General features: G+C 50.0%; 2 protein-coding genes across 6 annotated transcripts in view; one reads left to right on the top strand and one right to left on the bottom strand.

Annotated features, from left to right (window-relative positions):
* Positions 1 to 239: 239 nt before the first annotated feature.
* On the top strand, positions 240 to 12039 carry AGT (angiotensinogen). Of its 4 annotated transcripts, none has more exons than XM_074385313.1 (6): positions 240 to 402; positions 2417 to 2514; positions 3867 to 4728; positions 8601 to 8868; positions 10446 to 10590; positions 11429 to 12039. In XM_074385313.1, exons 3-6 carry the CDS (start codon positions 3870 to 3872, stop codon positions 11615 to 11617), a joined length of 1461 nt encoding a protein of 486 aa, XP_074241414.1. In that variant the 5' UTR covers positions 240 to 402; positions 2417 to 2514; positions 3867 to 3869; the 3' UTR covers positions 11618 to 12039. The 4 variants fall into 4 exon arrangements, with proteins under 4 accessions (XP_074241414.1, XP_074241412.1, XP_003940820.3 ...); XM_074385311.1 differs by having other exon boundaries at positions 2397 to 2514; XM_003940771.4 differs by lacking the exon at positions 2417 to 2514.
* Positions 12040 to 19530: 7491 nt separating this feature from the next.
* COG2 (component of oligomeric golgi complex 2) overlaps positions 19531 to 25482 on the bottom strand; it is a 46981-nt gene continuing 41029 nt past the window's right edge. The window contains exons 15-18 of one of the 2 annotated variants that reach the window (XM_003940766.3): positions 25192 to 25334; positions 23616 to 23755; positions 21903 to 22083; positions 19531 to 20214 (exon numbers count right to left, since the gene is read on the bottom strand). In XM_003940766.3, the coding sequence (XP_003940815.3) occupies positions 20113 to 20214; positions 21903 to 22083; positions 23616 to 23755; positions 25192 to 25334 (566 nt within the window). In that variant the 3' untranslated portion in view covers positions 19531 to 20112. Of the gene's footprint in view, positions 20215 to 21227; positions 22084 to 23615; positions 23756 to 25191; positions 25335 to 25482 lie in introns of both variants that reach the window. The other variant, XR_012513581.1, reaches the window with a different exon arrangement.

The raw sequence follows: 25482 nt of genomic DNA, 5'->3' as shown, positions 1-25482 counted from the left end.
TGGCCTCTCAGGGGCGCGTCTCCCGGGGCTGGGTCAGAAGGCCTGTGCAGCTGTCCTCAGGCTGTCGCACACCTAGGGAGATGTCCCGTTTCTGGTAACCTTGGCCTCCACTCCTGCAAACTTCGGTAAATGTGTAACTCGACCCTCACCAGCTCACTCTGTTCAGCAGTGAAACTGTGCATCGATCACTAAGACTTCCTGGAAGAGGTCCCGGTGTGAGCGTCGCTTCCTGGCGTCTGTCCTCGCGGCCAGCCTGTGGTCTGGCCAAATGATGTGACCTCCCCTCCAGCCTGTGCACAGACAGCTTGGGAACGGCTCCATTCCCACCCCTCAGATATAAATAGGACCTCGTGGCCCAGCCAGGGGAAGAAGCTGCCCTTGTTCCGGAGACTACAGCAGAAGGTAAGCCAGGGGCCCTTCTCAGCTCCTCAGCCTTGTCTCTCTCAAATGTAACTGAGGAGCAGGCCAGGAGAAGTCCGGTGGGGGTTACCGGTGATGCCTGAAGCACCTCTCCCCTCCCATAAGACCAGTCACCAGGACATGGGCTTCTCCCACTCAGTGCCCACCCTGGGTCTTACGGGGGAGCTGCTTCTCCTTAGCAATAGGACAAGAAGGTCAGGTCTTCCTGCTTTTGCTGAGAAGAGCTGGGGTCCTCAGGGCTGGAGCAGACTGGCACAGGAGCAGAGTCACCATGCCCGAGTCTTGCCATTAGAAGGAATAGCAGGGCTTGTGCAGGAAGTGGGGCTGGAGGGAAGGGCCAGGCTCGGTCAGCCCCCAGCTGGGACCCCCAGAGTGGTCACTGTATCCCTCCCTTGAGACTGCCTGACTGTGTGTCATCAGGCTGGTCACAGTCTCCCTCAACCTCCATTTGCCTGCCTGTAAAATGGGGCTAATCATGATGCCTGGCGTCCTCTCTCAGGGGCTCTGGTAGAGCTGAAGAGAGCAAATATAACATGAAAGTGTTTTCTAAGCTTTGGAATAAGCTAAAAGGCAGATTCTAATTTTATTCAAGGACAGCATAGATTGGTGCTTAAGCTTGTGGATGACGGAGTCAGGGGCCTGGGTGAGAGTCCTAGTTCTGTCTCTTCCCAGCTGTGTGACTTTGAACAACTGAGAACAGACTGTAACCTTTCTGTTGCTCTGCAAAACAGCATGAAGCAATTCATTAACTACTTCTCCAGGATGTAATAGTCCCAGGGACCATCCCGGGGAGGTGGGCTGTATCAGTAAACACGACAGCGAGAACCCTGCTCCCCGGGCCCATTCACATCAGAGTAAAGACGCTGGACAGGATGAGTGCATAACTACACGGTACAGAGGGTTATCAACAGAGAAAAGGGGAGCAGGATGAGAGAGCTGAGAGGGCCCGGCGTGGTGGGGAAAGCTGCAGGGTGAAATACAGCATCAAGGAAACCTCAGGGAAGGTAAGGACTGTGTTGAGGTCGGAGGGGTTGATACAAGAACGGTGCCCCGGAAATGACAGGCACCACGGGAGGGTGAGCTGCCATCCTCACCTTTAGCATTCGGCCTGCGAGAAGTACAGGGACATAGAAGGGGTGGGCGCTGGTGAAGAGATGGGCAGAGAGGCGCTCAGGGCGAGGGTGTCAGGCCCGTGGCTCCCAGGACCGGGCTGCATGCAGAACTGGAACCAGCCTAGGGAGCAGCCGCAGATCACCACTGAGAACAAACAGCAGTCTCTGCCTCAAAAATGGCCCATGGAATTGCGTCTCGGGAGACGGTGCCCGTGCAGGAGCAGCAGAGTGAGTGGCGGCACTGACCCGCACCATCCGAACCCCGGACCAGTCGGCGCTTGTCAGGCAGGACTTCCCGGCAGTCGGTTCCCACAGGTTTCCCCTGATGATCCGAGTTGATGGGACTGTCTAGATTAGGTGTGAACTGGCGACTGAGGCTTCTCTGCACAGAAAGGCCTGCGTGGAGCAGGGAGAGTTTTCTGTTCTGTTTTTCCATGTCGCATGGCTCTTCCCCAGAACGGTGGATGGAGTCAAATGCATGGGGATGGGGGTGAGATGACAGCTGAGGTCAGAAGTCAAAGTCTCTTTGGCAATCGAATGACTGGAGCAAACCAAAACACATTAGGCGCGTCAGCAGACACACCATGTTGAAGGCAGGTGCTGGTTGCCAGTCTGGGTGAGGGAAGCCAGCGGCCAGTGTAAGAAGGATGACTGGGTGTGCTTAGGTGAAGCAGAAAAATCTAGGCATCAAGATGACCTTGAGTCAGTGATGACGTGCCACCTCTCCAAGGAAGCCCGGCCTAGCCCTGTGGGGACAGAAAAGACTGAAAAGTGATGATATTGCAGCACACCCCCTCCACAAGAAATGAGTGAGATGTGGTACAAACTGTTAGAATTGATTTTTGTTTGTTTGTTTTGAGACAGAGTCTTGCTTTGTTACCCAGGCGGGAGTGCAGCAGCATGATCTCGGCTCACTGCACCCTCCACCTCCAGGGTTCAAGCGATTCTTCTGCCTCAGCCTCCTGAGTAGCTGGGACTACAGGTACGTGCCACCACACCCAGCTAATTTTTTGTATCTTTTTTAGTAGAGATGAGGTGTCACCATGTTAGCCAGGATGGTCTCGATCTCCTGACCTTGTGATCTGCCCACCTCAGCCTCTCAAAGTGCTGGGATTACAGGTGTCAGCCACCGTGCCCGGCCAAACTGTTAGAATTGATTGAATCAATGGAATAAACTTTCATCCCTTTGATCGAGAGGAGTCAGATGAAATGAATTAGCAGGGCCAGCCCAAGAAGGTGCTCTTCCAGGATCTCAGGTTGCTTTCATTTGCAGCAGCTGAGGCTGAAGCACAGCAGCGAGGCCTTTGAGAGAGCTTGGCGCCGGAGCTCCCCTGGCCCACTCTGGTGACCCATGTCTAGGGCAGGGGTTCTAAGCCCTGGTTACATATCAGGGTCACCTGAGACTTTTTTGGTGGTGGTGGTGGTGTTTTTTTTTTTTTTTTTTTTTTTTTTTTTTTTTTTTTTTTTTTAAATCTACACCTTGTCCCAGCACAGACTAAGGAATCTATCAGTGAGCAGCCCAGGCTGGGTATGCATGCCTTTGGGGCTCTGCAGGGGATAGCACTGTGCAGGGACGGTTGAGAGCTGGTTTGGGGGTCGACACGGGTGGGAAATGCTTGGGCTTTAGGCTGAACCAGCTCAATCCTGGCTGCAAGTGAGGACCGAAGGGAGATCACAAAACCATTCCCATGCCTCACCCTAGGGCCATTTAATGAGCATCTCAAGGGGCTGGGGGGCCTCCACCTACTGACTGGCGCACACTCGCTTCTCTAGGAGAGAACTTATGGCCACAGGCGTGAGCATGTCTTGGTCCGCTTGGGCTGCCGTAAGTACCACAGGCTGGGAGGCTTCAACAACAGAAATGTGTTATCTCACAGTTTTGGCGGCTGGGATCGAGCTGTCCACAGAGCTGCTTTCCTCTGAGGCCTCCCTCCTTGGCCTGTAGATGGCTCTTCTCTCCGTGTCCTCCCATGGTCCTTCCTGTGTGTGTGTGTGTGTCCTCACCGCCCCTTCTTATGGGGACACAGTCATAGTAGATCAGGGCCCACCCTTGTGGCCTTATTTTAACTTAATCATCTCTTTAAAGATCCTGTCGCCAAATATGGTGACATTCGGAGGTCCTGAGGTTGAGGACTTCAACAGGTGCATTGGATCATGTAGATATTTTCCATGGAGCTTTGAATCAATTTCTTCTCTTCTTTTTTTGTAGACCTGAATGGATTTATTCTGCACTAAACGGTGGCAGGGAATACTGAGACAATGAAAAGTCTGGTTAGATGGCACTTAACGGTCAGTTAATAATCACCTTTTACCCTTTGCAAAATAATATTTCAGGGTATGCAGAAGCGAGGGCCCCAGTCTGAGATGCCTCCTGCCAGCGTGAGCCTGAGGGTCACCATCCTCTGCCTCCTGGCCTGGGCTGGCCTGGTCGCAGGTGACCGGGTGTACGTACACCCCTTCCACCTCGTCATCCACAATGAGAGTACCTGTGAGGAGCTGGCGAAGGCCAGTGCAGGGAAGCCCGAAGAGCCCACCTTCACACCTGCTCCGATCCAGGCCAAGTCGCTCCCTGTGGATGAGAAGGCCCTGCAGGACCAGCTTGTGCTTGCTGCTGCAAAACTCAACGCTGAAGACAAGTTGAGGGCCGCGACGGTCGGGATGCTGGCCAACTTCCTGAGCTTCCACATATACAGCATGCACAGTGAGCTGTGGGGCGTGGTCCAAGGGGCCACCGTCCTCTCCCCGATGGCTGTCTTTGGCACTCTGGCCTCTCTCTACCTGGGAGCCTCCAACCGCACAGCCTACAGGCTACAGGCAATCCTGGGCGTCCCTTGGAAGGACGAGACCTGCACTTCCCGGCTGGATGCGCACAAGGTCCTCTCTGCCCTGCAGGCCATCCAGGGCCTGCTGGTGGCCCAGGACAGCGCTGAGGGCCAGACCCAGCTGCTGCTGTCCACAGTGGTGGGCCTCTTCACAGCCCCAGGCCTGCACCTGAAGCAGCCGTTTGTGCAGGGCCTGGCTCTCTATGCTCCCGTGGTCCTCCCACGCTCTCTGGACTTCTCCACAGACCTGGATGTCGCTGCCGAGAAGATCGACAGGTTCATGCAGGCCGTGACAGGGTGGAAGGTCAGCAGCCCCCTGACGGGAGCCAGTGCGGACAGCAACCTGGTTTTCAACACCTACGTCCACTTCCAAGGTGAGGCAAACCTGTCTGCCAGCTCTGGGCCCAATGCGTAGCTGAGCTCAGCAGGTCAGGCCCTGGAGGTGGGCAGGGGGCAGCCCTCAGGACACACTTGGTGACCACCTTGAGAAGTAGGGACGTGGCTGCTCTGCTGGGTCCCTGGATGGGCATCCACCTCCCTCACCTGCTGCCCTACTATGTGCACGACTATGCTACATCCTTTTTCTGACATTGTTTAATCCCCTTATGATGTAGTGAAGAGGTATTTGTGCCTTTGTTTACCTGCGAAGAAATAGACTCAGAGAAACAAAGTGCCTTGCTCAAGATGGCACAGTCACCAGTGGGGTGCCTGGGATTTCCACCCACACCTCCTGGACCCACAGCCGAGCTCTGATCTCAGAAGGGACAGGTTCATGTCTCTTGAGAAGGTCAAGAAGTAGGGTCCCTGGCCCATGCAGAAATAACCAATTGGCTTGCTTAAATCACTTTCGTGTTAGGAGAGTTATTACTGAAAACCCCTACTACAAAACACCCTACCACAGAGATTGTTGATTTTTTGTTCTTTGGTTATTGTTATTGTTTTTTTGTTTGTTTGTTTGTTTTTTTGAGTCAAGGTCTCATTCTGTCACTCAGGCTGGAGTGCAGTGGTACAATCATTGCTCACTGCAGCCTTGAACTCCTGGCCTCAAGTGATCTTCCCACCTCAGCCTTCCATAGTGTTAGGATTTGTACCCAGCCAAAGATTGCTTAAAACATTCATTTAACAAATAATCATTAAGGATTTACTACCTGTAAGACTTTGAGCCTGGCATCTCAGAGGAAGCCAGAGGAGGGATATATCAGCCCCGACTCCAGGCTTTTAAAAGCTAATGGACAAATGACTAGGATATGGAGCTGCAGGGAAATGCCCTCGACAAGGTGCTCAGGGAGGGCTCGGAGCCCTCAGAGGGCAGAGGTCACTGGAGAATGGTGGGCAGGCCTGGCCTGGCAGTGAGGGGAACAGGGCTGGTGAAGCCAGGAGCAAGCGTCGTGAGCTGAGCTTGCAGAGTTTGGAGCAAGGAATGAGGACAGGGCGGTTGGCTTGGCAGGAGTGTTGAACCAGACAATGGGCCTGGGGAGGGCAGAGCTGGAGACACTTTGAATGCCATGCTGGGTAGGTGTGGGAATGAGGACAATTTCTGTTCAGAGGCCATCCCGGAAGCCTGAGTGTGTGGACTGGGGGCAGGGAGGGTTGTTTGAAGGTTACGCAAGAGTCCAGGCACACAGTCACGGGAACACATGCTCTAGGAGCAACTTGGCAAATCCATGGGTGGGGCGGGGCAGAGGGATGCATCTGAGAGACATTGATGGGGCTCCGTCAAGATGTGTAACCTTGCGGGGGACAGAGAGCCAGGCAGTCGGTGGAGAAAGAGGTTCAATGGTGCATGTGATTTTCTTACCATGACAACATCCTTAAAGTCTCTGCCTTCGGGTTCAGGGGAAGGTGACAGATGGGGAGATTTTTCAGCCCTGGCACTGACTGGCCACAGGGGCCAAGGCCAGCCCAAGAGGTGCCTGGTTGAGGGTGGCCGCACACTGTGCAGGGCAGACAGGGGACATGTGGGCTCAGCCTGCTGTCCCTAGGACGAGCCCTGGGAGGAAGGCTCGCCAAGAGGGAGGGTCCTGCAGAAGCAAAGGCAAGAAAGCCAGTGGCCTCCAAAATGGGTCTCCCTTCAGCAGAGAGCCCATCCACCCAACCCAGACTGCAGAGCCAGGCGAGGAGCAAGATTTTTCTTGGCTTTTTAACCAATTGCATCAGGACTCAAAGGAAGCCTGGAATCCTCGCTGGCCTTCACCACACACGCTGCCCTGCCCCCACCCCACTTCCTAACCTTTGCTGGCCTCAGTTTTCATCAAAGGAGACAGCCCCTTCCTGCCCACACAGTCTGTCCAGCAAGGAGATCAGGAGTTGTCTCGGGACCTCTATGCTTCCCTTTAGCAATGACGTTCTATTCACCTGACCTCAGCAGGCAGCTGGATGTGAACCACTAGAGAGACCTGAGGATCTGGGGCCCAATGGGCTCCCTTTGCCCAGCCCTCTCTGTGCTCCTGAGCATGGGGCGCTGTCCCTGGTAGGTTCCATGACACCAGCTGACTTGACCTTGAGATTTACCTAGTCTCTGGGTGAGAATGGCGAGCTGTGAGTGTCAGACGAGCAGAGGGAAGAGGGCAGCCACCCTCATGTCAAATTCCAACATCTTTTTGGAGGCAGCTTCCCTTTTCTGGTTGAGTTTGTTGGAAGAAAAGAATTGTCCCGTTCTCCCTTTAAACTAAAAGCCTCCTGCCAGCCCGGTGAGCAGCACCAAGGTCCCTGCAGGGAACCTGGGAGGGGACCCTGCAGTTTCATGCTCACCTGCCCTCCCAAGACTGAGTGTTCCGAGGACTGAGGATAAGGAATATGCCAGGTCTGCCACTCCCTTCTCATGAGACCCAGACCCAGGGCAGGCACAGCCGTGCCCAGCTCCCACCTGTCAGGAGTTCTGTCCTCCCAGCTCCCCTACTTTCATGCTGGGAGCCCCAGTACGAAGGAAGACCTCACTGTTTCTGAGCCATCTCTACTTAAGACTCCCAGGGCCATGTGCCCAGGGGACTGCTCTGTGACAAACTCATACACAGCTTCACCCTGTTCTCCTAAGAGTGAACGCAAAATGGGCCTTTCAAGATGAGGACAGCTGAGGGTAGGGATGTGCTAGCGTGAGGTCCAGGCGGAAGGTGGGCTGCTGTCATGAAGAGACCCCAGGCACTGCCTCAAAGCCAAGTTTGTGTCCTTCTCCCATGCTGGGCTCTCCTGAGCTGCCTTCTCCATGGGCCTGTGAGCAGGAGGGGAGACAGAGGGCTCACCCCTGCCCCCAAGGCCCAGTGTGCAAATCTGTTAGTCACAGCGAGGCCATGTGAGTCTCCCGAGTAAGTAAGGGCTGCTGAGGAATGGAGCCTCGTTCCGGAGCCTGTGTGGCCAGCTCTGTATTCTATGACTGTTGGGGAGGGTGGAGGTCACAGGACAGCCGGCAGGCTCTGCATGGCTGGGGCTGGACACGGATGAAAAAGTGAGCATGGATAGGGGCCTTGAGGAGCAGTGGGATAGCATGGGGTGGCTGCATGTCATTCTACATGCGTCCAAACCCACAGAATGTAAAACGGCAGGAGGGAGCCCCAAAGAAAATGATCAACTTTGAGTGCTGAGGATGCGTCAGTGTAGGTTCAATTGCAGCAAACGGGCTGCTCTGGTGTGGGATGTTGGTAGTGGGGGAGGCTGTGTGGGGGGACAGGAGTTATACCGGAACTTTCAGTACTTTCCGCTCAATTTTGCTGTGAACCTAAAGTCACTCTAAAAAATAACATCTTCGGGGGGGCCGAGGAGGGAGAATCTCTTGAACCCGGGAGGCAGAGGTTGCAGTGAGCCAAGATCACACCATTGCACTCCAGCCTCAGCAACAGAGTGAGACTCTATCTCAAAAAAAGAAAACATCTCTCCAAATTTTTAAAAAATAAGTGTGTCAAACAACAGCTTTTGGGTCAGAAGAGATCTAGGTTTGGGTTGGCCTGGCAGGTGCCTGTGGGGTATGTCCCTTAAGGTGACAGATGCAAAACTCCCAGTTGGCATGTTGTGTGTCTTCAGCAGGTGGTGGTTAGGGCTGCCCTACTGAACTCAAATGGCTGCATTTTGTAGGAGGAAGCCTTGAGGACACTTGGGGTCCTGTGGCCAGGAGAATGCAGAGTGGCCTGGGGCAGGCAAGGGAAGGAGGCTGAGGCAGGGAGGGGGCAGGATCTGGGCTTTTGGTGTCTGCCAGCCCTCTTCCCTGCCCCATCCCGGCTGACTCTTCCCTCCCCCTCTCCCATCTGGATTTCAGGGAAGATGAAGGGCTTCTCCCTGCTGGCCGAGCCCCAGGAGTTCTGGGTGGACAACAGCACCTCAGTGTCTGTCCCCATGCTCTCTGGCACGGGCACCTTCCAGCACTGGAGCGATGCCCAGGACAAATTCTCAGTGACTCAAGTGCCCTTCACGGAGAGTGCCTGCCTGCTGCTGATCCAGCCTCACTACGCCTCTGACCTGGACAAGGTGGAGGCCCTCACCTTCCAGCAGAACTCCCTCAACTGGATGAATAAACTGTCTCCCCGGTAGGAACCTCCGTCCGGGTCTCCTCTGGAATGTGGGAGCCGCACTGTCCTTCTGCCCGGGCTGGGGATGGGCTGGGGAGTAGATACGCATGAGCTGAGCCTTGGGTGCAGAGCAGGGCAGGGCCGCGATGGCACAGGGCTGGGCAGGCGGCAGTGTGTCCGTCGACCAGCTCTCCATCCACCCAGCACCCAGCTCTCCAGTTAGTGTCTGCCTCTCAGGTGCAGGCATGGTGGTAAGGGAGGGGAGGAAGAATGCTTTTTCTATACTTACATTTGCCTGCTAGTTTCGGAGGGAGACAAAACGCTGCAATTCGCCCTCTGAGAGAGGACCTTTTCGGCCCACACCTGACACACAGCACATCTGTGGCATCCAAGAGCTTCTTGGGACTGACTTGCCAGGAGGGTTCAGACTGCATATGACCGGGGGGTGGGACCTTCTCAGGGAGTGTCCCTGGACTCCAGAATGCCCTTGCTGGGGACAAGTGTCATTAGCTCCTCTTTCCTGCAGCAATTCCCTTCTATAGAGCCCGAGACTCAACCTACACATCACTCCAGATCACTGAGGTCTGGAAATCTGCTCCCAGAGGCAGGCATTGAGTCACTGAGTGACACAATGGCTTCCTGATGTCAACTCTGGGTGTTTTTTATGTTTTAAAAAGTATGATGGTGAAATATACACAACAAAATTTGCCGTTGTAACCATTTCCGAGTGCACAGTCCAGTGGCACCAGGCACATTCCCCGTGTGGTGCAACCATCACCATCCATCCCCATTTATCTTCTCATCTTCCCAGACTGAAGCTCTGCCCCGCTGAAACACTAACTCTCCATTTCCCCTTCCCCTCGGCCCCCGGCAACCACCACGATGTCCTCGAGGTTCACCATGTTGTAGCACGTGTCAGAATGTCCTTCCTTTTGAAGGCTGAGTAATGCTCCATTGCATGTGATTACCACCTTTAGTGAATCCCCTCATCCATCAATGGACAGGGGGGTTGCTTCCACCTTTGAGCTGCTGTGAACATGGATGTACTGTAACTCTTACAAGTGCTCAATACATCCCTAGAAATGTCCACGGGCTCTGAGGGATGCCAAAAGATGGAAGAGGCTCTATATGAAGATCAGTTGAGTTGACATAGCACTGTGTCTAGCACGAGGCTGACGCTGCACCCTCCTGCCTCTCTCCTTTTCATGGGGGTCTTGTCATCAAGAACACCACTGTAGCAGTAATAAGACACGGTGCATTATTTTAGAGAATAGCATTGTAAAATTACCCAAGCAACACACCTTCGATGCAGCCAACCTAAAAGCAGAATGTGCCAAAGGACAACTGTTCCTAGGTCCTCACCAGTAAATAACGTTCTGTGTCCCTCTCATAGTATTTCAAATGACAGGAACCTTTTTTTTTAATTATAGGTTTTGCTGAAATTTTCCCCAAGGGGGAGGATGGCCTAGTCGGGTGAAGGGGGCAAACATCCCCGTTGTCAGGGTCGGGTGCAAGCAGCAATATGCCCACCAGGCTTCTGGGAGAGCCCTTGCTGTGTTGCCTGGAACCGTCCTAACTGTGCATCGCCTCCCCAGGGCCATCCACCTGACCATGCCCCGGCTGGTGCTGCGAGGATCTTATGACCTGCAGGACCTGCTTGCCCAGGCTGAGCTGCCCACCATTCTGGGCACCGAGCTGAACCTGCAAAAAATGAGCAACGACAACCTCAGGGTGGGAAAGGTATGCGCGAGCCTGTGTTGGTGCCTGACCCAGGTTTGGAGGATTCACAGGGTGGAGGCGTGGATGGAAGGGACACAGAGGAGGCTGTGGGTGGGGCCAGCAAGCAAGAGGGAGAGGAGAGTAGGGCCAAGAGTGGGAGACAAGTGGCCAGAGGGTTCCGGGCTTTCCAGGTTCAGAGCAGCAAATCCCTCCCTACCCCTGCTCTGCCTCCTCCTGCTGGGGGTGTGGTCCATGGGCCTGGCCTTGCCTCAGGCCATCCAGGGATCCTATAGCAGAGTTGAAACTGGGAGAAGGAGAGTGAGCAGCCTTGGACCTGGTGCCGTGGGTCCAGCCCCTTCTTCAGGGAAATGCTGAACAGCGGACAGAATGTCCCCCTGCCATGTGGCACCATGCACATCCAGGACACGCCTGGATGCTTTGGGCCCTCTGCTAGGTGCTGGAGAGAAAGTGAGAGTTCCTATGGGGGCTGGCGGGATGAGCCCTCCATGCTAAGTTAGCTAAGCACTGGCACTGGTGGGCCACAGCCAAGGGAGCCAGGAATTCTGCCCAGGCCAGCAGGGAGGAGTGTGAAGATGGGAGGATGTGAGGGGTGTGTTAGGGAGGAGCCAGCTCGTGAGTTTGGCCATCGTGGCTGAGTGAGGGTCATCTACACAGACACACCGTTGCCTACACTGAGGGGCAGGCATACACTGTGCATCCTCCTGGCAGGCTGGAAAATGTCCTCTTCTAGGACAGTGCATAGCACGGAGGTCCTGAGCCCTCGCCAGCCCTCTAGCCCCAAGCATCCTGGGTCACCCAGTGCGCCCTCAGAAAGATCCTCATGTCTGCTGCTTTGCAGGTGCTGAACAGCATTTTGTTTGAACTGGAAGCGGATAAGAAAGAGCCCACAGAGTCTCCCCAACAGCCTAAGGGGCCTGAGGTCTTGGAGTTGACCCTGAACCACCCATTCCTGTTTGCTGTGTATGATCAAGATGCCACTGCCCTGTACTTCCTGGGCCGTGTGGCCAACCCACTGACCACAGCGTGAGGCCAGGGCCCAGAACATGGCGCCTGCCCGGCAAGGCCTCTGCCCTTGGCCTTTGAGGCAAAGACCAGCAGTGGATAGCAACCCTGGACAAATCAGCCATTTGTCACCCCCAATCTCCCACCTTTTCTTCTAATGAGTTGACTTTGAGCTGGAAAGCTGCCGTTTCTCCTTGGTCTAAGTGGTGCTGCGTGGAGTGGACAGCAGAAGGCTGCAGTGGCACAAACCCGCCTCCTCCCAGGTTGCTGGGTTTATTTTAGAGAATGGGGGTGGGGAGGCAAGAACCGATGTTTAGCGCAGGACTGCTGTTCCAAAAAAAATTCAACCCGACCAACTTGTTTGTGAAACCAGAAAGCGTTCCCTTTTAAAGCAGAGAACAAAAATTGGGTTTGGACATTAAAGGATGCATTATGCTTTTGCATGGCCTTCGGTTCATATTTAGTGTCTTGAATGTAAGAACATGACCTTTGTGTAGTGTACACCATACCTTGGTTTTCCCCACAGATGTTTGTGATTTTTGAGCAACACACGAAAGATGCAGGCATCTGAATTTCTGTTTGAATGCAGAACCGTGGCCGGCTAGTTCTCCCTTGTGTTATAATAAATGTCTTACAACAGTAAGTGCCCAAAATTCGATCTTCCATTCAGCAGCCAAACAGATGCATCCAATTTAGCTGATGGACTGTGCAAACAGAAGTGCTTTCCTGGACTTGGAATGGAATTTCCATGGGAAGCCTGAGCCGGGACTTAGCAGTCCTTTGAAGTTTTAGGTGATGCTTTTCTCTGGACATTTCCATTCACAAGCAGTAGTGGCCATCTGTGTGATGGACAGGGGGCGGGAAGAGGGCGACAGGGAAGGTCCCATACCCCACGTGGCGCCTGGGAAAGGAACCAGGCAGACAGGGACTTCTCCCATCGCGGTGACACAGGGCCAAAACATTGCTGGTATTGTGCTCCGGGAGTGGAAGATAGAGAAATAAAATCCTCACAAATAAATATTTGCAATTTTCCCCCATATGTTGAGTGCCTCCGCCTGCTCCTTGATAGGATTAGGCCCACAAGTCAGAATCTTGGGGCAAGCCAAAGAGGCGGTGGGCACCCAGCAGGCCTGTGGCCAACAGCTGATAGCAATGGTGATGCTTTCCTACCTATGTGTGTAAGGCCCTCGACCTCCCTCCCTTCCATACATATTGAAATAAATAAGCAAGCTGTTCTATGTGTTAGCTATCAATCAGAACTAAGGTGAAATCTGCCACAGGGATTACAACAGCCCTTCAAATCTCACCTTCTCCCCTCACGTTCCCGAGAATCTTCCGCTGATTTTGAATACCACCTCCCTAACTCGATGTCAGGGCAAGGGGATTCTGTCGGCGACAGCAGGGCCCATGGTGGCTTCGTCATAACTCCCCACCACCAGTTTTATTCAGGTTACCTTCCAGTCCCGCTCTCAGTGATTCCTGGCTTGTTGTACCCTCAAAGGGGGTAGAGCTGGCACAAACGGTCTCTCCGAAATGGCTGCGGGATGCCAAGTCTCTTGAGAGAACTGGAAGTACAGAGACCAGAAATGCCTTAAGGTCTTGCTATTCAAAGTGTGGCACTTGGACCCGCAGCCACAGTGGCTGCCCTGGGAGCTTCTTAGAATGCTGCTTCTCAAGGCCCTCCTGGACCTACAGAGTCAGAATCTGCAATTTTACAAGAGGTCCAGGCTTGGAAGTTGCTCATAATGACCTGAGATAGCGCAGCCATGTGCTGGAAAAACAGAGCATTTAAGTTTGTGACTTTATTTTAAAAGGCAGCTGGCAGTCGACAAACCAATTTCTGCTACTTAGGCTGCTTCGGTTTCTGGAAGTCGCTAGGAGTACAAAGTTGCCAACCAGCGCTGTTCTCTAGCTGTTTTCTGTGCACTTGCAAATGGGAAGTTGGGTCAGGATAGATCTCTCAGCTATTACAAAGATACAAAATACTAACATTTTGCAGGTTACTTCACACACACAATTAATTCCACAGGTCTATTTCTCCGAAACTTTTTTTCACTGAATTCTAAGTCTCCTGGAGTTGCAAGGGCCTATCTCCGAGACAAGGCAATCACTCAAAATTACCCCAATCACAGTCAATCGGTGATTTCGGTGGGGCACGAGACCACGGTTAGGGATGCTTTCAGCAGCCTCTGAGGAAACAAGTGAGTTTGAAAAACAGAAAGATTTTTATTTCTCACTTGGCAGCAAAACCTGACAGGGACAGACTGACAACAGAGAAAACAGATGAACTACATAATGGGAGAAAATATTAGCAACTCTGCATCCAACAAAGGTCTAATATGCAGAATCCACAAGGAACTTAAAGCAACAAGTAAAAACAACCCCATTAAACAGTGAGCCAAGAACATGAACACACACCTCTCAAAAGAAGACACATAAGTGGCCAAGAAATAGGAAAATGTTCAACATCACTAATCAGCGGAGAGATGAAAATCAAATCACCATGAGATACCGTCTCCTACCAGTCAGAATGGCTACTAGTAAAAAATCAAAGGAACAAGAGGTGCTGGCGAGGCTGAGGAGAAAAGGGATGCACACACTGTCGCGGGACTCTAAGTTAGTTTAGCACCTGCAGGAGGCAGTTTGAAGAGTTCTCAAAAAACAACAACAACAAAAATAGCATTACCATTGATCCAGCAATCCCATTACTGCATATACACCCAGAGGAAAAGAAACCACTCTACCAAAAAGACACATACACTTGTATGTTTACCACAGCACTATTCACAATAGCAAAGACATGGAATCAACCTAGGTGTCTATCGGTGGTGGACTGGATAAAGAAAATGTGATACGTAGCCACCATGGAATACTATGCAGCTATAAAAAAGAATGAAGTCATGTCATTTGCAGCAACATGGATATAGCCAGAGGTCATTACCCTAAACAAATTAATGCAGGAACAGAAAACCAAACACCACATGTTCTCACTTATAAGTGGGAGCTAAACACTGGGTACGCATTGGGCCATAAAGATGGAAACAGCAGACACCGGAGACTCTTGAAAAGGGGAGGAAAAGACATGGTCAAGGGTTGGAAAACTATCTACTGGCTACTATGTTCACTACCTGGGTGGTGAGTTCCACTGAAGTCCAAATCTCAGCATCACACAATAGATGCACGTAACAAAGCTGCACATGTACCCCCTGCAGCTAAAATTAGACACAGAAAGTTACCCTAAGTGAGCGTCATCCTTTGAGGCTTGCTTCTATGATTTTGTGAGGTGGCTTCAGAGCAGCCCTTTACATCGGGTTAATTTGGCTCCACTGCTGGGGCTGTAACCCCACCCTCCACGTCTTTTCACTCTGGACACACTCTTCCCAGGCTCTTTTTGCTGTGGGGATTTTTTTTCTACCTGCCCTTTTCTGGGGATTCTTTCCTTGGCCTTGACAGCCTCTTTGCACTGGCAGGCTGGTCAATATCCAGCTATAAAAGCAAAACAACACTCCACAGACTTCTTTCCTCTCCAAGACTCCACACCCTCAGTTCCAGCCTCCACAGTGCCCCCAAACTCCACACTGCCTCCTCTCAGGGAGCAGCTGGGCTCTGGATGGTCCTGCACATCCAGAGACCCTCCATATGTGAGATGCTGGGAAATCACAGGACCCCTGACCTGCCCCTTCTCTTTGGGACCTTGCAAACTGCAGGCATCCAACACTGAGCAGTGCTGTTTCATACAGTGTTGATTTTCAGTTGTTAGGATGGGAGGGTCAATGAGCTCCCAACATGCCATCAAGCTGGATTACACAAGAGATTTAAACAGTCAGACTGTCACTCTGAAGATTAATAATACATTTTGTTTTTTTTGAGATAGAATCTCATTCTGTTGCCCAGGCTGGAGTACAGATCTCGGCTCACTGCAATCTCCACCTACAGGATTCACGTGATTCTCCTGTGTCAGTCTCCTGAGTAGCTGGGATTACAGGCACCCGCCACCTTGCCTGGCTCATTTGTGTATTTTCAGTAGAGACAGGGTTTCGCCATATTGGCCAGGCTGGTCTTGGAACTCCTGACCTGAGGTGATCCGCTCACCTTGGCCTCCCAAAGTGCTGCAATTACAGGTGTGAGCCACTGTGCCCGGCCAATAATACTTCTTAATTCAAAATTAGAGCTAAGGAAAAATGAGAATCCTGATTGTTCTGAAATTTAGTCTCCACGTGAAAACCCATTGAGGGTTGAGTGGAACATGGAGAGACTTTCACAATCAAATGAAGGTAATACTTCCTTCACTCAACAATTCACAGATATTCACAGCCATCTAACATGAAGCTTAGTGGCTGATCAAAAGTAGTAGGACATTTTCAGGGCAGAAACTGAGACTCACAGGCAGAACCAGGAATCTCAAAGGACAGACAGTGTTTCCCTTAGGGCACCGAGGTTGAGATCTTACGCGGAGAGAGGGCTGCCAACTGGCAAAGGCTTGCTTTTCACAAACTGCTGGAACCATCTGGACTGTCTGGCTCCTGATAGGAAGGGAGACATACAGCAGATGTGTTCAGATGCCATGAACAGAGAAAATAACGCTGCCTTCAAATATGGACCCCTAACAGATCTTGCTTTAAAATCTAACAGTTCAGGCAGGGCACAGTGGCTCACGCCTATAATCCTAGCACTTTGGGAGGCCGAGGCAGGTGGATCATGAGGTCCAGAGATTGAGACCATCCTGGCCAACATGGTGAAACCCCATCTCTACTAAAAATACAAAAAATTAGCTGGTGGCAGCGTGCCTGTAATTCCAGCTATTCAGAAGGCTGAGGCAGGAGAATCACTTGAACCTGGGAGGTGGAGGTTGCAGTAAGCTGAGATCATGCCACTACACTCCAGCCTGGGTGACAGAGCAAGACTCTGTTTCAAAAAAAAAAAAAAAAAGAAAAGAAAAAAGAAAAGAAAGAATCCAACAGATCAGCATCTGCAGTTGATCACTGCTTTTGAGTTCTGAGACACAAACACAGCATGGAGGTGTCCATGCTGTCGACGACTCAATCATGCTGGCTCCAACTACTGTACCTCTAGGGTTGCTGCGACCGTTAGAGTGACATCTACACCCCAGTACCAGAGAGCTTCACGGTTATTGAGAAGGACACTGCAAAGGAAAATCAGCCCTTACCTCCTGCTCTAGCGCTCCTGAGTGACCCCTGCTTTTATTCCATCATGAGGATGATGAAGCCATGGGCAGCCAGGCTGTGCGGTTCTCATGTGGGGAACTCTGGAAAGCAGTTCTAGGGAGCTGCAAGGAATCACCAGTAAAGATCCCAGGTCAGAGATTGGGGAGTTTGTCTACAGAATCTCCAAATCCCTTTTTTCTTTCCTTCCTGGACACACAGCTGAAACTGCAGTTCCAGGCCCCACATGCCTGAGCTCCAGGCACTGGAGTGAAGGGGAAGGATTATGTGCTCATCCAAACTGGGGCCACAGCCACACCCTGGGTGTCCCCATCATGATCTTCTCCCTTTCTGGTAAGCTGCAGTGGAGAGGGAGTGGGCTGAATGGTGGCCTCCAAAAAGATACATCCATGTGTCAACCCCTGGTACCTGTGAATGTGAAGGTATTTGGAAAATGGTCTTTGCAGATGTAATGAAACAAGGGATCTTAAGATGCGGTCATCCTGGATTAGCCGGGTGGGTCCTGAATCCGATGAGTGTCCCCATCAGTCAGAAGGGGAGACGGTCATATGAAGACGGAGGCAGAGGCTGGAGTGATGCTGCCACAGCCAAGGAACACCTAGAGCCACAAGACACTGGAGGAGGCGAGGAATCTCCCTAGAGCCTGCGGGGGAGCACAGCCTGGCCGACTCCGTGAGTTTAGACTTCTGCCTCCAAACCGGTGAGAGAATGCATTTCTGTTCTTTTAACCCACCGCGCCGTTGGGGTCATTTGTTACGGCGGCCCTAGAAATGAATGCAGGAGGTTCTCCCAGGGTGAACTTGGAAGCCACAGGACAGAGATGGCCGACTTCCAGTCAGTGTGAGTCCCCAAATGACCTACTCATTGCCTCCCCAGCAGCGTTATAGTAGAACAAAAAAGAAACTTCCCCTATGGGTGATGCCCTCTTTTGAACCCATATATTAAAAAATTGAAAATAATGACAGGTTTACAGTACATAAGTATTATTTCATCTTTACGCTTTATTCAACAGCAATTTCTCCAAAGCAAAGCAAATAAAACACATACCAAAGAAAGATGTTCTGGAGAAGCCATGGACAAATGCTCTGAAGCCTTTCGCTTTTTACCCAAATATCCCTGTTTCTTAGAAATAGGTGTTATGGCATCAAGGCTGTCACTGAGAAAGATGGTGAGACTAGCCTGGGGCTTGATAGGGTCAAAGAAATCAGCAACTTGTGCTCCAGTCCGTCAACTTCTCTGTTGTACTGTTATTAGGTATGGAGAATTACGTTAGTAACCCAGGCTCTGGAACGATCTTGCCTGGGTTTAAATCCTACTTATGAGTTATCTTGATGACCTAAGCTGTCCGTTTCCTCATCTATAAAATGGAAACAATGCTGGATGGGAAGGGCTGGCAAGTTGTAATCCTCTCCTCCTATGTTCTCAAACAAATGAGAGGGGTAGAGCACTGAGGGAGATGGGGAGAGACATGACGCTGTACTGATGAAGGCTGAGATGGAGGAAGTAGCTTGGCTCCATGTGGCTACTGAGGCAGCTTTGCACTGATCAGCTTAGGTAGGCTGGACCGGTGTTCCCCACGACTCCCTTGCTGGGACGGTGCGAGTTTGGCCTTGGCCACAGGAAACAGCCGCAGGAGGCAGGGTGAGGCGGCCACATGCTCACACATAACTCCTCCAGTCCCCCGTTAGGTCTCCTCCTTCAGCTTCCCTGAATCCTGGGCCATGCGCCCGTGCAGCTTCCTCTGCACATCACCCCATCACAGAACTGGGGAGACCAGGAGGCAGCCAGAGCCAGATGCGGGCTCCATTTATCCCCACAGGTTCCAGTTTATTCTCGCTTCCCCACTGCACGCCTTTCCTTCCGATGGCCCCCTGCTGATGGCACCGCACCCCACCCCACCACAGCCCTGCCAGGTGAGCCAGCTCCCACACCAGGGAGGTCAAGTCCTGAGAAGAAATCCCTTCTCTGTCTCTCTCCCATGGTTCTGTCACTGACCAAATTCCCCAACACTGAACTGCAGGACTGGACACTTCCCCCTTCAGGGACAGGGCGTCCGGTGCTAAGCCCAGAGCAGATGCCCTCTGCACAGGGGGCCACTGTCCAGGGTCTGTCACCAGCCTCTTGGTGGTGGGCTGGGGGCTGTGTGGAAGCCGCTGGGGCTCCACACACACCTGGCTCTTGGTGCTTTCATCACTGAGGTTTCTTCTGATTCCTTTAGCCCTCCTCATCCTGGTCTGTGCTGAAAAACTCACAGCTGCAGGACCTGCTCTCATTCCCTACTGTATACTTCTTTTCCTTCCTCTCCCTACAGCTGACCTGTGAACAAAGGGACTGAGATGCACAGGAACACAAGGCTAAGGACTCAACACAGCTGCTTTCAGGTCCTCCTCAGGCCGGGAGGGCTGAAGCCACACTGAGGCGGGGGCTGCACGGCACTCCATGCTGGCCATGTGAGTTAAACCAACCAACTAGTCTTGGAGTGCCTCTCCCTGGTGCTCTCAGGTCTTCTTCCCAGGGCAGTCTGCCTTCCCTCCAAGCTTGCCAGGAAGGGCGGGGCCTGCTGACTCCTAAGGAAGGTGCCTGTGCTACCCCTCCAAAGAAAGGAACTCCCTCGTGTGAAGAGTCGGTGTCGGTCAGGACCCTTCCCATTGGTGCTAAGACGAGCATCACCTGGAAGGGAACGTGTGTCATTACAGTGCACGGGGGACGAAGAGTGGATCCCCGGTGGGGAATTCCCAAAGAAAAGGAGCACACATTCATGGGAGATACTTCTTTTATTTAGGAAGTAGATCTTTCCTACTGGTGCTGGCTCCTGACAGAGGTCCGGGTGACAGCAGATCAGAAGCACAGCTCTCACACTGAGTGGGGGTGGAGGATGGCCTCCCGCAGCCGCTCTACAAAGCCCAGAAGTTCTCTTCATTTCAGAGAAGGGCGTTTCTGCACAGAACATCACTCCACTGCAGTCACCACTTCCAACTGCAGGCTCAGGGAGACGACTCTATATTCATACATATATATTTACTTCAATCATATTTTAGAAATCAGCTCTTCCACGCTAAGATTTACAATAAAAATAAAATAATTTGTTCTGTAAACTATAGTAGAAAGATTCAAATGTCTTAAAAACTATCTTCCATACAATGGAAAAAGGCTTTTGTGTTCTTTTTGGGCAAAGGAAGACCCAAATATGCTGAGAGAAGACACATGGGCGTGTTGCTGGAAGCTCTTCTTTGCTATGGACGGTTGCTAAGAGAACAGTCAGTCACTTTCTCCCCTTCGGCCTGGAGGCCCAACTCTCCTCTTGCTTGAGAATCTAACCTCGGATCTTCCAAGATGCTTAAGGCTGCTCCGCTGTTGCCTGGTCCTTGGCAGCAGCAACAAGCTCTGTGAGAGCGGGGAAGCTTTTTATGTCACTTGTTTGCAGTCCCAACTTTTGTATCTGCAAAGGCCATGAGAATGAATTAGGTTACTTCAATTTAAGCTGAATGTGAGGAAAAAAAGATCCTTATTAAAAAACAGAATCTCCATCCTCCACTAAACCAGAAGACAGTTCCCTGAAGACTTGCAGGATATTTTTCCTCTAGAGCAAACTTGTTGTAAAATATGAGGTTTTGGGGTCAAACACTTAGCATTCTAAGAAGCCGGTATGTTAATTTATCCCAATCCATCAAATCAGACAGGATCAGAGCCTCTTTTGTGGGCCTAATAAAAATTCTAGAAAAGAAAATCCACACGGGAAGAAATTAAAAAGTGCACTATTTTTTAAGTAAAGAATTTTCAAGAAAGGACTGGCCTGCTCTGAGTTTCTTAACATATCACAAAAACCTTGTAGAATCTCTTTGTAAACACTTTGTCCGGCACAGCAACTACCATGGATTATTTTGGTCACAAAGACATGCACACTATGTTCCCACTTTTGTTTAAAAACAACAACAACACACACCCCCACAGACATATACATCCATATATACAAACACATGTAACACACACACACACACACCCCACACATACACACAGGAAGATCTGGAAAGACACACACCAAGTCTCTCAGCATTTTGTGGTTTGTCCTGAGGACTGCGGGAGCAACTTCTCTTTCCCTTCTCGTTCCTCTTATTTCCCTATCCCACTCTCCTTCCTTCCTGCCCTTTCCTTTGCTCATCGGCTGTTCATGTTTCTAGAACATACTCTCTGGCTTGTAAAAAGACTTGAGGTTTTTTGCCAAATAAACATGGCAGCTGACTTTTGCCAGGATGCTTCTCTAAATTCATCTGAAAGCAGACAGAAGTTGAATTTTCAGTGATGAGCATGTACAAAAGAAATTCCTCAGTGAGCTAGAAAGTCAAGTGTCTTGTTTGATTGCTTTTCTTTTCTGCTTTTTCTATTAACACTGTCTCAGTTCTCCAAATCACTACCAAGTGTCCTCTTACAGAAACTTTGATCTCACTTTTTTACCTCCTCTGGAAAGGCCTCCCTTGAGGACCTCCTACTATGTAGGAAACCTTAACAGTTGAGAAAGCCAGTTTCTGAACATCTAGAGGTTTTATGATGCTGTCAGGATTTCACCTCGGTGAAAACAAAAAGACATTCATTGTACATTATCCATATCACCTCTTAAGTGATAACATCCTCATTAATGTTCAGCCATGACTCCAAATCTGTGTTTTATAGGAAACCTAAAAAAGCCAAGCAGGGAAGCAGAGAAGTTGTGCTCAAAGGATTTCTCATGCATCATAGAGGGATAGTGCTTTCAGTTATTTTAAGCTAAACCAGCAAATATTTAAAAACCCTGGGGTTAGTACCAATTAGGTATCAGGCACTGGACCAAAAAGTCCCAGCACAGTGAGCTCTGTGAGCACGAGCACTGGAGAACCAAGCAGATGCAGCGGCATCAGAGAGCACGCCGCTGGACTTCACAAAGGGAACTCGCCATTTTCTTCTAGCTTTTCCTTCTCATATTGCCCAGGGGCAAGGTCATTTGGAAGCCCTGACTCCTATTACCCTTAAAACTGGGGAAGCTGAGCTGCAGCCATCACAACAGCTTCTCTGGGCCACGTGAGCCACCACGTAATTGCCAGGTTCCAGAATTTGGTGTCAGGCTTGCTGGAACTGCTGGCGGCTGATGGTTACCTGCTCTCCTAAGTACTCAACATCCAGGGCCAACTGCAGCCGGATTTTGTCATCATCACTCATGCCGCCACTGGGACCAACGGGGTTGGCCGGAGTGGTTTTTCTGGCTTGTTTCAGCCTTTTCAGGCTCTCTTCCATTTTCTTCACAGAGTTCAGTACATCTGACACGGTTTCATAGTACCTTGAGCACAAGACACATTTACTTGTGAAAAAGGCATTGGTGTGTAACACCAAATAGTTTATTGTGGACCAAAAAAAGACTTTTAAGATAAAAATTCATTTCCAATGAAAATTCAGCCATGGTAAGTATTTAAGTTTCTTAAGATCATTATATATACATACATACATATACATACATACATATAGATAGATATATATATGTATATATAGAGGGGTGTGTGTGTGTGTGTGTGTGTGTGTGTGTGTGTGTGTATGTGTGTGTATTATGGCCTTAAGTGTCTAACATGGCATTCCCTCAGAATTTAAGAAATGTGTATGTGTATGAATTTTGTTTAAAATTTTAATCCTGAACATGGAGAAAACCATAGACCAATTTTTCCTCTCATATATCGAGGGAGGACATCTGTACCTCATGCCCCAGATCAAGTAACAAGTTCATTTCCAATCAGTTCTAGGAACAGTTCATCTTTTGGAGTATAAAAGTATTTCAGAATTTTAAATAAAGTTCTTTGCCTTCAAAATACTCTCAATATAATTTTCAAATTATAAATGAGTTATATTTCAAAGCTTTGTTTACAAGCTGGCTACTTGACATCTGAAATACATTTGCCCACAAAAACTACATTATACCTCATTATTATGTTCTAAATTAACCCACAAATGGCTGCTTAAAGTTTTCTTTTGTGTTTTGTTTTTTTTTTTGAGATGGAGTCTTGCTCTGTTGTCCAGGCTGGTGTGCAGTGGCACGGTCTCAGCTCACTGCAACCTCCATCTCTCGGGTTCAAGTGATTCTTCTGCCTCAGTCCCCCAAAGAGCTGGGACTTACAGGTGTGCACCATCATGCCTGGTTAATTTTTGTATTTTTAGTAGACACAGAGTTTCACCTGACCATACTGGCCAGGCTGGTCTCAACCTCCTGACCTCGTGATCCACCTGCCTCGGCCTCCCCAAGTGCTGGGATTACAGGCGTGAGCCACCGCGCCCAGCCAGCTTAAATCTTAAGTAAAATAAATGAAATAAAATACTACTGCAAAATAATTAATAAACAAAATCAATAACAAAATTGAGTAACATACTTTTTGATTTGGGAAAAGTAGATTTCATTAGAAAAAGACACTTAAGCATTTTAAAGGTTTTAGGAATTGATTCCTTGTTAGGTGTAATTGAACATTTAAATGTATGTTTTCTCTTCCTTGATTACAAGGGTTTCACCAACCTAAGTCCTTTGATTATCTGGTATGATTAGAGCCATTCTGGACTGACAGGGCCTGAGCAAAGAAAGGGCCTCCAAGAAGAATGTGGCTGGACATGGGAGAATGGCACGTGCAGGGAACACAGGCAAGGCCGGGAGACTTGGGGGCACTGTGTACGCGGCCAGCGTGTGTTGGAGGGAGGGAGCAAACTGCAGCGGGACCACACCGACTCATCCACAGTCTCACTGCCTTATCTACGAGCAGTGCTTGATGGCCCTGGGGGTTTCTGCCGCAGACTCTTCTAAGCAAGACCCACAGGGTCTACTTTTAATTTACTTACTTATGAGTGCTCTCACTGAGGGCGCCTTTTAACCACTGCTGAATGATTGCTGGTTTGAGCTTATCCTTGTGTCCACTCTGAAGCTGGAATAAGGGCTTCAGGGCACTGTCCACATAGGAGGAAGCTGTGGTTGGGACCTCCTGGAATGATGTTGGTAGAAGATAAAGAGGCAAAGGAAAAAACAAAACAAACAAACAAAAAAGAAACAGAGTAAGTTTCAAGACCTCAAGTCCAAAGGATACTATTAATGTTCTAGTTTTGAGACATGGTCAATTTCCATCCCTCCCAAAAGTAACACTGGGGTCCACGGAAAGCTGCCTGGAGAACACCAGGGAGAAAGAAGAACCAGCACAAGAAGGTGACATCTGGAGCCAGGCTGGCTTCAGGTGCTGGCTGGTGCGGCCACCCACAGCTCAGCGCACTGAGACGAGGGCACTGCTTCCCGAAGTTTCATGTCTACAATGGCCACCTGGCAATCTCGTAAAATCAGGTTCTAATTCTGTTGGGGGACAGTGGGTGGAAGGGCTGAGTTCTGGGATTGTGCTTCCCACCAGGTGGTATGAATGCTGCTGATGACCAGAACACATTTGAGAAGCAAGGATCCAGGGTCAGTAATGTAACCTTTCTCAGCTCTGGTTTCTTCATCTGCAAATGACAATACTAGCACCCACTTTGTAGGAGGATAATAAGACTACGAAAAGTGTCTGACCCGTAACACAAACTCTTCATAAATATATTACTGCAATAGCCTATTGAATAGAAAGGGAGAGTTGGTAGATTACTAAAGAAAAATAACATATTTGGCAATATAAATAGGTCTCTGTCTCCCACTTCCAGTGGCAGCTTCAAATCAGACCATAAAGAGCAAATGTAAAATGGCATAATATTTGTATAACCTATACACAGCCTTCAGTATAGTTTAAATCAATCTTATTACTAAAATTTGTATTTTTTTTAATAAAAACTTTTTTTGTATGTGGAGACAGGATGTCACTACACTGTCCAGGCTGATCTCAAACTCCCGGGCGTGAGCAATTCTCCCACCTCGGCTTCCCGGTGTGCTGGGATTATAGGTGTGAGCCACTACATCTGGCCTGTATTATTTTTTATTGTTATAGTTATTTGTTTCCCTAAATATTTTTGATCCACAGGTGGTTGACTCTGTGGATGCAGAACCTGGGGACAGAGGGGCCGCCTATACTTCCAGTAACAAGCAGGAACAAGATACGAAGTGCAGAATGCCAGATATGGAGACCAAAATGTATAGGACTTTAAAATGTTATGAAAATGTTTTCTTCTGAAAAACATACTTCTCCTTAAGGCCAAAAGGAAACTGAGTATATCCTTAAACACTTTTAGGACAAGATGGGAAAGGCCTAACTTTCCGTGTATGGCCCAGAGCCCCTGAGCACCCGTGCAGAACCTTTCTTTCTTCATCAACACCACTCTCAGAATGGGATGAGCTCAGTCTGCCTCAGGCAACCTTGGAATCCACCACTTCCTCCCTTCGTCTTCAGCTTTCCTAATACATACTTCCCCACCTCAACATTCTCCCCCAGGAATGAATGGCGCTGACCTTATTGGTTCTTCGGTAAAGCCTGGGAACCTCCAGGGCGCTTTTTAGGAAACTGAAGCAAGAGTCACTTAAATCCTGGATGATCTTGCTACTCAAGGAGGGCACACAGGCTGACAAAGAGCTCTGGGAGTCCTCCAGGGCTGCTGTTGAGATTGAATATTGAATTTAACCATCCTGCTCAGGCCTAGACACAAACTTCTTTTAAAATACTGTCACAGCATTTATAGTGTGAACTATAATAAATCAGATCAAATGAATTAAACAAAACATCTTATTTAGGGAAGTTATAAT

This window comes from Saimiri boliviensis, chromosome 14 (assembly GCF_048565385.1).
Source record: "Saimiri boliviensis isolate mSaiBol1 chromosome 14, mSaiBol1.pri, whole genome shotgun sequence".
In the NCBI taxonomy this organism is placed as follows: domain Eukaryota; kingdom Metazoa; phylum Chordata; class Mammalia; order Primates; family Cebidae; genus Saimiri; species Saimiri boliviensis.
This window is presented reverse-complemented; position numbering and strand designations above follow the sequence as displayed.